A 16,765-nucleotide genomic window follows, 5' to 3' on the forward strand; every position below is an offset into this window, starting at 1 on the left:
CGTCGATTAGTCCTACCTTACGGTGATTTTGACGTCGTCCTTTGATGTGACTATTGTGACGTCATAATCACAGGAAGGTGAGACTAATCGACGGTAAATAGTACTTTACCCACGTCGTTTTGAGATCTCGAAACCACCGAATAGAGATGTATTTGTATAGTTAATTAGGTTTTATAATTGTTGTGTGTGCCGCACATTTTCTCGATCCGTTCTAAGAAATAACGAACCGCTCTAGCTTGTTTCTCGATTTTCATGAGCCTATATAACTATGTTATCGAAACAACGGCTAACCACATGACATGCGCGGGGTTCTTGCTAGATTGTCAAGTACTCGTCTGCTGTATGAATTTTCACTAACAACTGTTGAATCGCTGTAGAGACGTGTCAATAGGAGGCTGCCTTCAAATTTCACAGCAGTAGGCCTGTACAGCAAGACATCTCAGCGGCTGTTGTCATTGTCCTCAGTGGTAGAGGAATTCAAGGCATTCACAAGTGTAGACTGGTCATTACTTTTAAGGTTTCCGTCAGCAAGGTCATGAAGCCGAAGTAGTTACTGCGAATGGCTGGAAGTTGTCAGCTATCACAATCAGCACATTGGAGCTACATTGTGGGGAACATCTGTGTTGGAATATGAGGACTGGGAGTCACAAGAAACGATAAAGTAGTAACTGCGATAAGGAGTTGTACTAAATGAAACACCAACAGGGAAAGAGCCGTTGGTCACACGACAAGGTTCTAGACGCCTGTCATTTCAACAAAATTCTAATTCAGTAATAAATTGTTCTAAAATTGAATAAGATGCAATGTTTACTGTATAAAGGTTAACTTTCGCGAGAAGTTTATTTTCGCTGCATTCGCATTTTACCTGAAATTAGTCGACATCTCTGCAACAGAACAGCAAAACCATACTATGTCATACGGTTTAAGAAAATTCAACTGCTATCACCGGCCATTCACCACTTTCTTTCTAGCACCAATCTAGGAAACTAGAAAACTTCTTGTCTTTAGAAGAGATACATAGTGATATGGTCGCAGCGGCGCCGGAAAGCAATCATGGTGGATCTGACTGTGCCATGGGAAGAAGGATGCGAGAAGGCACGAGAAAGGAAGACTGACAAGTATGGAGAAGGGTTGGATGACTTGTTTGTTCCTGGCTGCGGTTGGTGCCAGAGGGCTTTCTGAACACTAACGTAGCTAAAGGAACTATAAATATCTCATAAGAGAAGGCTGGAGTAGCATCTTGCTGTTTAAGACGTCGCGGAAACGACCGGTGAAGTTATGATCCACCTGACTACGTTGTACAAAGGTTCCTACATCTCCATGCCTAGGGTGCCTTACCGAAATAGCGGTTGTAGGTTTATCAACAGCAAGTAAATCGGTAAGTCATCTCTGGTAAATTATGGGAATTTAGAACAGACTTTTTAAACAATTATATTTTCTAGTTCAATAGCTGTAAACTATCTTAATATTAGTATTATACATATGTGCTTTTGATTAGACTTTAAAGTTGAAACTGGGTTTCATTTCAGTAATACGTTACCATAACTTCAGTATGCATATCTTCCACAATTTCCCATTAATTTGTATTGAATATGAACAAAATTAAACTCCATAAACCTCCCGTTACCTGACTGTCGAGCGTACGCACGACCGGAAATACATCCTTCATTTCCATGGCGCTGAGCTGACTTGACGTGTTCTGAGCACAGCGTCATTTCCACACCTTACAGGGCGATATTCTCTGCTAGTTTCTGCAGTTATTACCGTTTGTTAATCCCGTTTGTTTGTGAAGCGTTCGGCCGTGTTTTTGGCCCATTTTCACCTCCCGTGTTCTGACACGTGGCGCCGTGTTTACGTTCTAGTTTGTTATTGTTACACTGTGTTTTTGTTGACGATATTTGCATCTTAGTCGTAATATTAGCAGTGTACCATGTCTCACGTCGGTCAACATCGCGGTACTATTGATGGGTGCGATCATTTTTATAGTGATGCCGACCCCCATCATTCATGTCCGCAGTGCCGTTCCTGCTCTGATACTTCCCTGTGTTTTTTTACTCGGTGATACTTCAGACGCGAATCCTCGCCATCCTCTGCTAGGAAGGCCAAGTCTTCTGACAGAAGAAGGGGAGACGCAAAGCTATTTCCGGCAGGTCTATGGACTCGCCGGCAGACATTATGTTTCTGACCTTTCCCTCCCAGCCCCGGCGGTATCGTTAGGTAGTCATGGGGCAGTCCCTTTATCCCAGCATCAGTCTGGTACTTTGATGGGACAGCCTGGAGCAGAGTTGGTACGCTCTGGTGCCGAATTGTCTTGGACCTCTCGTAAGCCTTTTCAGAGCTTGCCGTAAGGTAGAGTTGTGTCCCAGTCTGCAGACACCAACTCTGTTGGTGGCTCCGGTGTTCCGAGAGCTTCTGGTCCTTGAGAGGGTCCTTGTCCGGCTCCTTGTATGGCTCTGCCATCAAGTTTGGGTGCTCCTCCTGCAAATACCTTTGGGTTGCAGTTGGCTCCTTTGGTAAGCGCTGCTGGCAATCGGTCAGGGCCTCAGTAGTCCTTCCCTCCCTGACATTCCTTGCCAGGCTCCAGTCAGTCTGTGACTGGCCCTGGTTTATCGGTGTCTGGGAACCCGACTTTGTTTTCGTGCTCTGGGACGGTCGATCAGTCGGTTGATTTTCATCCGACGGCCTTCCCTAGTCCTTGGGTTAATCCTGCGTGCGCGCAGGGTTCTCTGGGACAACCAAACCAGCCTGTGAATGGTATGGGGACTCAGAATTCCGGCAGTTACGGTCCCAATCCGTCCATGTCCAGGTCTGCTACCTTCGTTCTATGGACAAAGTTTCCAGCCCCAGTCTCAGGCAGGTCAATTTGGCCAATCCTGGGGTCAATCACAACCCATGGGACCTCCTAATTGCCCCAAGGGTTTGGTTTTGGGCCTTATGGTTTCCCTCGATGGCAACCATGGGGTTTGGTCCCTCCCACTTAGCAGCATTTCGGTGAGTTGTTGGCTCCCCTCACCAACAACCTTTCTGTTCTGTTGCCTCTCTGGCCGGCACTAGGAAGCGTCACCGGACTCCTAGTGCTACTGCTTCGGCGGTCAATGCTGCTTCACGGTCCAAGGGGTCTGCTGGCTCTAGTTACCGAGCTTTTTCGTCTCGACCTAAAGTCAAGGTAACCAAGCGTTCTGCTATTAAACGCTCCCATTCGGAGTCAAATCCTTCTAGTCTGGAATTAGCTCCTTTAGCTACCCCTCTGTAGAATCTCACCATTCTGGTTTGGATTCCACAGGACCTATGGACAGTTGGGATTCGGGCACGGCAGAGCATGACGGTCTTTATCTGTCGCCTGGGTACTCTGATGTCGATGGACCTCCTTCAGAGAATCCATCTTTGGATGGCTCTCTCTCTGAGGACGAGTCTCAGTGTTCGGATGAGGCTGAGGATGATGCGGTTATGGAAGCTTCCCGCCTCATCTCGGGCATGCGTGCTTTACGCGCAGATGTTGCCCTTGTCCTCGGAGAGAATGATTGCCCAGCTCCTTCTACGTCATCGGTCCCGGAGACTTTGCTTAGTTCTGTGGTACCTCCTAAGCCAGCTCTACGCAGCGATAAGTCTCTGCCTGGGGGCACTATTGTGTCCTCTGCTTTGGACATCGTCCTTCAAAGAAGACTAGACCTAATCCCAACCAGCGGTATGCAGGGAAAAGGCCTAAACCCGTCTTCAAGGCCAAGGAGAAGGGGGAGGGTGGCAAGAGGCCTCCTTCAAAGGGTAAGTCGAGTTTCTGACTCGCTTCTTCCCTCCATACCATGTCCACGTGTCTTCCAGACCTGGATGTTACAAGGTGTTTAAACCATCTTCCAGTGTTTGGGAGGGTCTCGACGTGCCATTTCCGGATCTTCTGGAAGGAGGCCGTCTTACTTCCTTTCTCCCTCAGTGGAAGGAGATCACCCAGGACAGCTTGGCTCTATCAGTGATATAGGAGGGATTAGGCATTCCTCTAACTCAGGTTCCTCCCCTGTCTGCCGAGCCAGTTTTCCTTCCTTCATGGGATCAAGAAAAGGCTCTTGCTTTGAAGGAGGAAGTCAGGACCATGCTCCGCAAGGGTGTGGTCGAGGAGGTTCCTCTGGTGGGATGTACGCCCGGCTTCTTTTCCAGAATGTTTCTGGTTCGAAAGAAGTCCGGAGCTTGGTGTCCCATCATCGATCCGAGTGCTTTCAACAAGCACGTGGAATATCCTTACTTCAAGATGGAGACGCCACGGGGCATAATTGCTTCCATTGGGGAGGTTATGTGGGCAACTTCGGTCGATCAGAAGGATGCCTATTTTCATATCCCCATCAAAAAGTCGGCAACGAAATACCTCCGATTTACTTGCGACAGCAGAGTATTCCAGTTCTGAGCTATGCCATTCGGCTTCACCACAGTTCCTCTGGTTTTCACCAAGTTACTGCAGGTGGTGGTGAACTTCCTTCACTCTCTACAGAGTATAGATGTTCACATCTACTTCGACGATTCTTTCATGTTAAACATGGTCAGGAAATCGTTAGTGCAGGATACTTGCTTGGTCCTCAAGCTCTTGCTGAAGGTAGAGTTAACTCCCTCCAGAGAGAAGTCAGAGGTCACTCCTTCTCAGGACTTTGTCTTCCTGGGGAACCGTTTCAATACGGTTCTCGGAATTGTGTTGCCATCAGACTACAAATTTCAGAAGGCACAAGACATGGTTCTAGCCTTCATGAAAATGTCTCAGGTCAAGACACGTTGGTTCCTCAGACTTCTGGGGTATCTCAACTCCCTGGCAGATGTGGTCCCATTGGGACGCCTTCACATCAGGCCTCTGCAGATGTTCCTTCTTTCCAACTGGGTCCCTGCCTCCAGGGATTGGGAAGCAATGCTTCCTTTAACTCAGACTTTGCCTCTTGGTGGACCAATCAGGACAATGTCCTTCGCGGAGTTCCTCTTTGCAGGCCGAGTTCCAACATGACCCTGTACACGGATGATTCCATGACAGGATGGGGCGCTTACCTGGATGGTCACATACGGTCCGGGGAGTAGGAAGGGGATCAGCTCTCGGAGCACATAAATGTGCTAGAGAGGAGAGCAGTCCTGCTGGCTCTGTCATCCCCACGGGATGTGCTGCAGTAAGAGGTGATCTGCCTGGCGACTGACAACTCTACAGTTGTCGCTTACCTGGAGAGGCAAGGGGGTACCAAGCCCCATGTACTGTGCGCCCTGGCCATCAAGGTTCTCTTGGTTTGCCAGGAGATGCATATGACAATACAGGTCAAGCATCTTCCAGGCTGCTTGAACATCCTGGCTGATACCCTCTCCAGGCGTCGTCAACCGGTGTTGACGGAATGGCAGCTAAAACCGTCTATATTTCAAGTAGTTTGTCAGGCTTGGTACAGACTACATGTGGATTTGTTTGCCACAGCCCTGAATGCTCAGTTGCCAACCTATGTCTCTCCGGTTCCCGACCCACAGGCTTGGGCAGTAGATACCCTCTTCTTTCAGGAGGTCATGTCTGCAGCTTTCTGGCGTGGACAGACCACATTCACAGATTTTTATCCGAGATTCTTGGCATCTGTGTCGGATGACCTTTTTTCCTTGGGTCCTTTGGTGGTGGCACAGTCTCTGGCTGTTCCTCCTCCTAGTAATTATTATGCATCGCATGTGTCGGTACATGGGTGGCTTTTTGGTTCTGATATTTTTATACATCCCTGCGGGGTTTTATTCTTTTGGCCCATCTTACTGTCCTGTATTGAATTGCTTGCTTGCTGGGATGTTAGAGACTCCACTACGGTAAGACAAATTCGCATACTAAAGTTATGGTAATGTATTACTAAAATGAAATTGAGGTTTTTCTTGTAAAACCAATTTTCATGATATAATACTTACCATAACTTTACAGTGTCCCACCCTCTTTTTGGTTTCAGTCCAAAATTCTTGCCTCCCCTTTTCCCAATATCCTATGCTAGGCATATGTGGCTTCATGGATAAAGAAGGATGTATTTCTGGTGGTGCGTATGCTCGACAGGCAGGTAAGAGGGGCCTCCTACGGGAGGTTTATGGGGTTTAATTTTGTTCATATTTACATACAAATGAATGGGAAATTGTGGAAGATATGCATACTAAAGTTATGGTAAGTATTACATCATGAAAATTGGTTTTACAAGAAAAACCTCAATTTTCTTATAAAACGTTTTGTGGAATTTAATTATTTTCTTACCGTTTTTTCCCAAATTGAAATTACTTCCTTAAGTCCAATCTGTGAAATAGTGTAAAAAATTCTTACATTATAAATTATTAAAATCAAAGATGGGAACAGTCAAACATTTTGTTGGATTCGTATAAAAATGAGAGTTACACAAAGGTGTCCAACATTACAAAATAAGACATCCTCCCAGAAGCAGTTTTGAGAAATGCAATTTTAAGTATTGGTAGACACTAGAAGATAGGAAATTGGAAAAAAAGACCATCTGATCATGTGATGATGAAAATTGGGGTAATAACATTGACTCGATCTAAGTTAACCTAAATCTATCAGCAAATAACAAAGCTTCCTTATATTCATATTTTGTTTTATTTTGAAAACCATCCAAGCAATATTACAATTATACTTCAGGTGAAAACAATTGGTTACTTTGCTATCACATTTTCGGGGTACAAAACCAAAGCTCATGAAAACATTCAGCAGAGGTACAGTGTATTGTACAGTGTAAATTGCTAACGTTTATATGTAATATATATAGGTAATAGTCGAGTATGGTGTACTCTCACTGGATCTTTTAAGTAATTTGGAGATATAATTATGCAGGATCTTAAACTGGGTTATCACGAAATTTTGTGAAACAAGTCTTGGAAGTTTTTTTTTTATTTCATTTTTGTAAGACTTGCTACATTATTCAAGACCAGTTTCATAATAATTTTAATCAAGTTACTTGTTATTACTTATAACTAAAACAACCTCCATTTCAAAGAATTTCAATGCTAAAATATGGGGAAAAATCCAGTAAAGGCAGCCATTTTGTCCTGCCGTTCTCAAAAATCTGATATTGCGTCAACTTATTGTTTCTGTTATGACTTCACAATAGATCTTTTGCATGGCACAGCCAATGAAAATTGCTCCGGGTCATATTGTACTAGTGACATTTGCATAAAATATTACACAAGCGAAAACAGTTAATGGATATTAGGCAAATTTTGTGAAAACTTTTTCAATGTTTAATGTAAGCCTATCAAAACTGATCAACAATACACAAAGGAAAAATAATAATTATGGCATTACAATGTAAACTATCAAATTTAGTTTAGACTTAAAATGTCTTTCCTACCTTCATCTGTAATCGGAATTGGACAAAATAATGAATGAGGGAACAGAATGCCATTTTATCACGGGATATATAATAAAACAACTGGAAACATGACAGCAGGTAAGTGCGGCTACCAAATATAACTTACTTGTAAACCAAGTAATCCAAGGGATACAACTTATACAATAATAATGTTTTAATATCGTGAAAATTGTGAAATTCTTGTCAATATGAAGATTTTGTTTTTATAATTAATATTTTTTTACATGTACAGGTAAAATGCACATTTAATAACCATATTATTACTTTTGGATTATTAAACGCAACTTATGCAATGTGGTAATATGCTTTCATTGAGTAAAGTTACAATAATTGATACAGATACGGCAATCTTACCATTGATTATTAAAAATCCTGGACATCATGTCACAGCATTGTTGATTTTTGTTACGACACCATAAAATAGTGATTTGTGTTTATTGAAAATACAAGCTTTTTGTTTGAGCCACATTATCAGCTTGATTGTTAAAACAGTTAAATTATGAGTTTATCTATTACTAGACATGATTCAAAGATATGGTTATTGTTTCACTTAATGACAAGATGCTGTAGGGTTGTGACAGAAACATATTACATAGAAATTGGAAACATCATCATTGCCTTTGCTAAAGACAGAAGGGCATCCGGGTTATAGACATTTTCCCTTGGCTGACTACAAATGTATATATTTAAACATGATATTTTTGCATAAATATAAAGTTTAAACATATATATCATGGTCTCAAAACTTTACTCACACCATCTGAAAATTATTGAACTTTTTTAACACATCAAAGTTACCCTTTTTTATTAAACTATTTATGAGAATAGGGAAAAGCCTGAGGCACATACAGGGATGCTTCTGTCAATCGTAAAACTCTCTATCATATATGTTTCTGGTTGTGATACTGTACAAGAAATTAGTATTCTTTGTGTTTTGTAGAAAAAATATATAAGATATATGAGACCAAAATATAGCATCTGCAATAATATCTGAAGACCTAATGGTATGTCAAAATATGTATTTTGTTCTCATTCCTTGTAATCTAGATCAAATCAACATGCTCTACATCTACATCAGATCTCGATGAGTATTAGAATTTATTATATACTATGTACGCATTTTCTTAATCTATATTATAAATAACACATCCATATCATAAATAACATACAATTAACATATTTTTATATTAAAAGCTTTGTTCATGAAAGTCAATTAACTTAACGATTGATGCAAACATTCAAGGTTGAAAATCAATAATTCTTTTGTGATGGTTTAAAAAAAATAAATATAAAACTTGTATATTCATTCCTCCTTTTGAAGAAAAACAAAAGCATAAGTAACATCTTTAATATACAAGAGCTGTTTGAAAACAGCAAAGCGCATCTCTGGATTTTTGTTGATTTAAATCAGGTTCCTTGTGATTTACCAGTATTATAAAATATAGCATATCATTACAAATCGTAACTTTTCAGCCCCTTGGGACTCTTGAAATTCTCAAAATTAAGCAGTTTCCCCTTTCAGTGATTGTCAATACCTAATTATAATCCAAAATGATTGTAGAAATCAATGTCAGTAGTAACGGATAACAATATTACAACACTTACACCGAAACCTTAACCTGGCTATTTCGGCCTAATGGACCTCTTTAAATATCCACATCCATAGCAACAATTATAATCCAAAATGATTGCAGTGATCAATGTCAGTTGGCCTTTTGAAATTCTCAAAATCCAGCATTTAGTTCCTACGATTGTCCAAACCCAAAGCAACATTATATAATCCAAAATGATTTTAGAAATCAATGTTAGTTGTAACAGATAAGATTTTTTCAACGCTTACACCAAAACTTTAACCTCCGACGCCAATGTCAGATTCCATAAGCCCCCCTCTCTTCGAAAATTTTGCAACCTTGATATTCATATCAAAAAATCTTTGTCATATTCATGAAACAACCAATTGTGTGCCCATAATTTACATTTCCACCAAGTAAAAATCAACTAACTGAAAGTTATAAGGTGAAACAAACAGTTGTATTAATAAATACATTCAAACCATGTGAAGATTTTAAGTTTGCTTTGTAAATGGAATGCCTAATTACTCCCCTTTTAAATAATGTTTTGAACCAAGAAACCTTCCAACTTTATATGGATGCTCTAGCTATAATTGGTCAACATTACCGGTCAAGCACTGCGATAAGTAAATATATAAATTTTAAGCTGTCTGGTAAAAAAATCCCACCTCTGAAACGATTTTAAGTCTGACACCAAGGAAAAAAATAGTAAAACCTACAACACCTAAAGTGGTATAATCAAACAATCACCATACCATACAAATAACTGCATGTGTTTTAAGTACTAATCATGGAACACCCATAAATCAAAGGTAAAATTTCATCGTTCTATCTTAAAATCTTGTCCTAATAAGGAAATAGATGAATTTATGAAATTCATCAAAGAATCATTAGACAGCTGGTTAATGTTTTTGCCTAGGCTCTCGCATCAAAGCAATGCAGTCGTTAAAATGGTATATGCCTCGGTACTTTTGACACTCCATAAGAGCTTTTTGAATTCAGAACATTTCTTTTATATACCTCTAGTTCCTGTTGTTCCGTATTTAAGTACAGCCTGAAGTTTGAAATAGGAGCACCCTGCTTTGATGCGAGAGCCTGAGCTAAAACAATGTTACCAGTCTGATCATGTAACATGATGGCGAATATTAATGTGTTACTAATTAGTCTATAATACAAATTCTATCTAGGGAATATAGAGTCGCTAAACTATTATCTGAATACATTGCATTAGAACACAATTGATATTGTACATGTAGTATGTGAAAATCAGAAATGTATAAAGATATAATCATATAGCACCAATAATATAATAAAAATATATATACAGTTAATTGTGAAATACTTATTTTAATTTGTTCTTTATTTATATAATTTATAAGAGAAATATAAATCCAATATTGCTTATACATGTTTCACAAATAATCTAACATGATGAACATAATTATGTGCACAATAATTTATATTGGCCTTTTTATATCACATGATATTTTGGAATGTTATCACATAGGAAGCGACAAACAAAGGATTGTAGATAGGAATTATAAGACACAACTTTAATAAAACATAACCGTTTTGGTTTGGCAAAGATGAGGGCAGTAAGACTATGTATAGAATCATCAAGTTAGAAAGACATATGAAGGGAAAAGAAAATCAGAAAGGTAAAAAAATGAAACAGGAAGGTGCGAATTGAATTCGATCTGAACGAAAAAAATACATTAATAGAAATGACTACTGAATTTGAGTAATTTCCACCGAATTCCAAAACATCATATATACATAAAGCAGAAAGGGTAAAGAACTTTTTTTAAGTAAAATAAAACAAATATATATATCCTTTAAGCCTACGTAGAAAGTTAAAAAAAATATTTTAGAACCATGATAGAAGTATGATATTGTTCATTAGCTTTGCATCAACATTCCTGAGAATTGAGCAGAAAAATGGTGTTTATTTGAAATCTGAGATCTGTCTGAGAATGTATCTGTCTGCTGCCGATCGACACATCAGGGACAAATTCTTCTATTGCCAAATCCTTTCTCTAATAAGACCCCCTCCCCTTCCTCCACTCCCAAGTTTATTTATCCTTAACCAAATCTCTATAGCGTGTAAGTTTATTTGAATTTGGAGTAAACTTATAAATAGTTTATCAGTGTCATACTTTAAAAGCTGCTTCATGAACAAAGACTGATATTATTAAAATTTAAAAAAAGAATTGTGACATGGGACTAGTTGCTGTTAAATATAATGATGTTACCCTTATGGTGTCAATAACATTTGAGCAAATTATCTTATAGAGAAAATAACAAAATATGAACTTTTATTGGGAGATCACTCTTTTGTTGAAGTTATCTTCCCTGATCCACCTGAACATCTGGTGCACCAAGGCCCTTCAAAAAGTTCTTCAACTTCTTCCAAACGCTTGCCTTTAGTTTCTGGCACAGTAATGATCATAAATATCAAACCAATAAAAACAATACCAACAAATAACCAATATGTTCCTGCAAAAGAAAAAAAACAAACCTAAATATCAAATTGATACATTCAGGTATGCATTGAAAAAAAGGATTAGTAAACAAATTGACTAAAACTGATTGTTGTGCTTACAAAATGAAGTTTCATACAATACATATTGGATATACGAATTACATATGCTATGGTTAACATTTTTTATATTACTCTTGGTCATTAAAAGAGAAAATTTGAATTCACATTTATTTATTTTTTTATTTCAATTTCATTCCCCATATTCAACAAAAAGCAATGTAAAAACCAGTTTCTGCAATAATAGAAAAAGAACTTACCATATTTTGTAAGTGTTTCTGTAAGTGTGAGGAAAGACATGGAAACTACTAAATTGAAGGTCCAGTTAGTTGCCGTGGCGAGAGAGCCACCAGCACTTCTAGCCCAAAGAGGATATATTTCTGAGTTTATTGTCCAAGGCATTGGACCCATCCCTGTCAATAAAGAAAATTAATTTTAATCATAAGGTTCTTAAATTTGATAAAGTTTGCTTTTGCTTTAGGTCCTTTAACAAAATTCTGGGTCATTAAAGAGATGTCAGGTTTGGTCACAGATGAAAACCAGAGTTTCCTTTGAAAAACCAAACCCTATGGCTAGTACCTGGGAATTGCCAAAGTATGTTGACTTCAAATTCTCCATCATGAACTACAGGAGTAGACAAATAGATTTTTCAAACACCTTGGGTTCTGCAGGATATAGGTAATTTCTAAAACAAATTTTGACCCGAAACCATTTAAACTAAAAGGCATGTATCGTAAAAGGAAATGAACAAAAGTAAAAGAAGAGTTTTGATTTTGATTTAACAGAAACAGCAATAATTACAGGTAGCTTTTCATACTACTCTTGATAACTTTCAACAACCTTTTATTAATTTAGCTCATAAATTTTCTACTGCTTATAAATCCGATAAAATTTGTTTAAGATCTTAGAATATATACTTATGCAGTGAATAGCAGACTAAAGTTGATAACTTGCTATAATTCTGTGTAAACGAAAATTATATGCAATTCATCACTGACCATAAGACATAATTTAGTTCCCATTTTCGGTTACTGATAGATAAACTTACATTCCACAGTACTTACCCGGAGCAAAGAACATGAGGTAGAGGACAAGGCCAAGAATTCCCATCCAAGAGTAATCAGTTGGACAGTAGCCTTCGGCCCAGACTGTGTCTGGAGGAGGAGTGGTAGAGTTACACACACCCATGAGGGACCGACTCGTATCATCTGTAGCCTTGGGTAGACAGGAGCCATTCACAGCAGACTTCCCTACCTCTGTGTAACAGTACCCACAGTCACTATCCTCAATACAGCCTTCACACCAACTGTCAGAGAATAACATTCACTATCAATTTTAAGTGTTAAGAATTAATAAATCAAATTAAAAACTGAATTATGTAACCCCTTTTTAATTTGATTTATTAATTCTGTTAAGATAATAGAATTAGCCTCAATTTCAACCTCATTTTCAAGGAAAAGGAAAAGTGGATATCATTTCATTTTAAAATATCTTCTTGTCAATATAAACCTTATAGATACAAATTAGGTCGACTAGTCCTTTCCATAAATAATTATTAGATAGTAGATTCACCACTGCATAGAATTTAAGACTTCACTTGGAATTTTTTGATGTTGTCAAATGACATCTTACTTGTATGAAAAACATGGTGATGAGGTATTGTAGTTACTGTGGAATGAAACTGGAGGTGAGTTGAAGGCCATCAGTTGGAATCCGACAGCCAGCAATGCTAAACTAAGTAATACTCCTACAAAACAGACAAAGGGAGGTAATTCTATGTATGCTACAATTCAAAGTATAAAGAAATTAAAAGGACAGAAGTAATGCAATTACAACACTCAGATGTAGTGATTGGGGAAGGTATATAAAATTTGTCATCCTACAAAACGGACAAGGGGAGGTAACTCTGTGTATCCAATAATTCAGCATTATAAAATTTGCAGGTAATTTGCAGGTTTTCGGCCTCATTGGAAGTCAGGAGACTTATGGAGAGCCATTAATGGGCTCCGTGCTTGCGGTGCCTGATAGGTTTTTTTTAACCCCTCCCTACACCGACTAGAAATTGAGTTCCGGCTGCGCGAAAGGAACCAAATGGACAGAAAATATGTTTTCAAAACAATGTAATTACAACACACAGATGTAGTGATTGGGAAAGGTAATTAAAATTCATCATCCTTAAAAAAACCAACCCCAAATCCATGTATCCAATATGTAACACAGCATTAGTAAAAGACCGAATGGACAGGAAATCTGGTTCAAAAGTAATGTTCATGTAATAACAACATATGGAGGTAGTGATTGGGAAATGTAATTAATATTCATCATTCTAGGTGGAAGACTGACAAATAAACATAGGATAAAGTTTATAATTGTTAAATTAAAATTTATTAGATTTTACGAAATAGTATATGAAAATTTGCTCCCATAAGAAATATATGTTTCCCGAGGGCAAAGTCTGAGGTACATATGTTTTTTTGCGGGCGAAATGTCTGGTAGCAATTCATTTGAGGTTTCTGAAGAGGTGAAATATGATGCTTTCAGAGGTTTAGGTAACATTTTGGTCAGTCAACAATATATATAATGCTAGGCTTAAAACAGACCCTGCTCTATTAGGGGCATATCATTCTAGGTTATTCTTTTAGGCAGAGTCATGTAGGTGATAAACCAGTAACTAACTAATAAAGGTTATCCTCGATGTGTAGACTAAGCACCTATGAGCCAAGTTACTATTTCTAACATTGTACATGTATACATACCAAACAAGCTGCCAATGATAAGGGGGCGTCGTCCAATTCTCTCCACCAACCACAGCCCCACCAGAGTAAAAACAAAGTTAACCCCAGCGGTACCAGCTGCGATCCAGATAGCTGTTGATTCATCACGTACACCTGTCATTTTTACTATACTGGCACTATAGTACCTGCAAAATCAAAGACATCTTTCCATAGATTAGTTGAAATATTTCAACTTTTAAGAAAGCTGTATGGTCTATTATTTTACATATATAGTAATACATGTATATGTACTTGATCATTTTAAAAACAATAAATAAAGCATGACATCATTGTACAGTTAACCTTGATTTATCTCCACTCAATAATATCGCATCCCTCACATGCCAGCAAGTTGTCCCATAAAACTGATTTCTGCATTCTTTCCTCTTCCTGTTAAGTCAGCCACTCTGGCATACATAATACAATGCCAATGAAAGTTACAAGTTTTGTCAATGACGTCAAAATTCTCTATGAAATTGCCAATTATTTGATTACATTGTACTTACATAACATTGCTAATGATTTAACAGACCTACATTGTAAATTAATTACTTGATATTTCTAATGAGTTAATGGGCCAATATTACATTGACAGTTACTTTATAGACCTACATACTATTGCCAATGATTTTATGAACTTACTTTAATGGCATTATCACTAGGATAATAATAATAATAATAATAATAATAATGGACGCAGGCATAATGCCTATATATCCAGATCGCTAATCATACTATACATCCCGACTAGTAATAAGTTCAGTATTATCTATCTCATGATTAAAGTAGCATTCGGGCTGCCCCCAATGCTTATCCAAGCGAGAATAATGGACCTACATGACATTTGTTAATAATTCAATGGATTTACACAACATTTGCAAATGACTTAATATATCTACAGGCTTTTGACTACTGTACATATATACATATACTGACACCATTATACTGTTAAACCTGCCTATGTGTCATCCTGTATATTAATTAAGTCACCATGTCTAATGTATGTATAGATGGGTCCTTATATCTATAGAGTCAAACGTCTGTGATATATCTACATGACATTGCCAACAATTTAATGGACCTACATGACATTGCCAATAACTTAATGGGCCTACATGACATTGCCAATGAATTAATGGGCCTACATGATATTTACCAATGAATTAATGGATCCAAATGACATTGCCAATGAATTAATGGGCCTACATGACATTGCCAATGAATTAATGGACCTACATAACATTCAGCCACTAAAGTATTTATACACTGAAAAAATAAATCCGTGAATGTCTAAGAGCTGGCTATTATAGGATTTTAATGGGTCTACACGACATTGCTAACAATCTAATGAGTCCACATGACATTGCCAATAATTTAATGGGTCTACATGAGATTGCCAATAATTAAATGGGTCTACATGAGATTGCCAATAATTAAATGGGTCTACACGACATTGCTAACAATCTAATGAGTCTACATGACATTGCCAAAATTCAAAGGACCTACATGACATTGCCAATGAATTAATGGACCTACATGACATTGCCAATGAATTAATGGACCTACATGACATTGCCAATGAATTAATGGACCCACATGACATTGCCAATGAATTAATGGACCCACATGACATTGCCAATGAATTAATGGACCCACATGACATTGCCAATAATTTAATGGGTCTACATGAGATTGCCAATAATTAAATGGGTCTACATGAGATTGCCAATAATTAAATGGGTCTACACGACATTGCTAACAATCTAATGAGTCTACATGACATTGCCAACAATTTAATGAGTCTACATGACATTGCCAATAAGTTAATGGACCTACATGACATTGCCAATAAATTAATGGACCTACATGAAATTGCCAACAATTTAATGAGTCTACATGACATTGCCAATAATTTAATGGGTCTACACGACATTGCTAACAATCTAATGAGTCCACATGACATTGCCAATAATTTAATGGGTCTACATGAGATTGCCAATAATTAAATGGGTCTACATGAGATTGCCAATAATTAAATGGGTCTACATGAGATTGCCAATAATTAAATGGGTCTACATGAGATTGCCAATAATTAAATGGGTCTACACGACATTGCTAACAATCTAATGAGTCTACATGACATTGCCAATAATTTAATGGGTCTACATGACATTGCCAATAACCTAATGGATTAATGGACCTACATGACATTGCCAATAATTTAATGGGTCTACACGACATTGCTAACAATCTAATGAGTCTACATGACATTGCCAATAATTTAATGGGTCTACATGACATTGCCAATAATTTAATGGGTCTACACAACATTGCTAACAATCTAATGAGTCTACATGACATTGCCAACAATTTAATGGGTCTACATGACATTGCCAATAATTTAATGAGTCTACATGACATTGCCAATAATTTAATGGGTCTACATGACATTGCCAATAACCTAATGGATTAATGGACCTACATGACATTGCCAATAATTTAATGGGTCTACACGACATTGCTAACAATCTAATG

At 37.9% G+C, this 16,765-nt stretch overlaps 1 protein-coding gene and 1 long non-coding RNA gene across 5 annotated transcripts in view; one reads left to right on the forward strand and one right to left on the reverse strand.

The window, feature by feature from the left end:
• LOC138336747 (uncharacterized) lies at positions 1–12,653 on the forward strand. 3 transcript variants are annotated; one of them, XR_011210460.1, is made up of 4 exons: positions 1–1,378; positions 5,928–6,032; positions 11,938–12,134; positions 12,514–12,653. It is a non-coding gene; the product is annotated as an uncharacterized lncRNA (long non-coding RNA). The 3 variants fall into 3 exon arrangements; XR_011210459.1 differs by having other exon boundaries at positions 5,928–6,011; XR_011210458.1 differs by lacking the exon at positions 5,928–6,032 and having other exon boundaries at positions 3–1,378.
• The window catches only part of LOC138336746 (proton myo-inositol cotransporter-like), a 25,722-nt gene continuing 15,512 nt past the window's right edge, over positions 6,556–16,765 (reverse strand). For both annotated transcript variants that reach the window (XM_069286297.1, XM_069286298.1), the window contains exons 5-9: positions 14,213–14,376; positions 13,089–13,203; positions 12,521–12,762; positions 11,717–11,869; positions 6,556–11,413 (exon numbers count right to left, since the gene is read on the reverse strand). In XM_069286297.1, the coding sequence (XP_069142398.1) occupies positions 11,244–11,413; positions 11,717–11,869; positions 12,521–12,762; positions 13,089–13,203; positions 14,213–14,376 (844 nt within the window). In that variant the 3' untranslated portion in view covers positions 6,556–11,243. The remainder of the gene's footprint in view (positions 11,414–11,716; positions 11,870–12,520; positions 12,763–13,088; positions 13,204–14,212; positions 14,377–16,765) is intronic.

This window comes from Argopecten irradians, chromosome 12 (assembly GCF_041381155.1).
Source record: "Argopecten irradians isolate NY chromosome 12, Ai_NY, whole genome shotgun sequence".
Classification (NCBI taxonomy): Eukaryota; Metazoa; Mollusca; class Bivalvia; order Pectinida; family Pectinidae; genus Argopecten; species Argopecten irradians.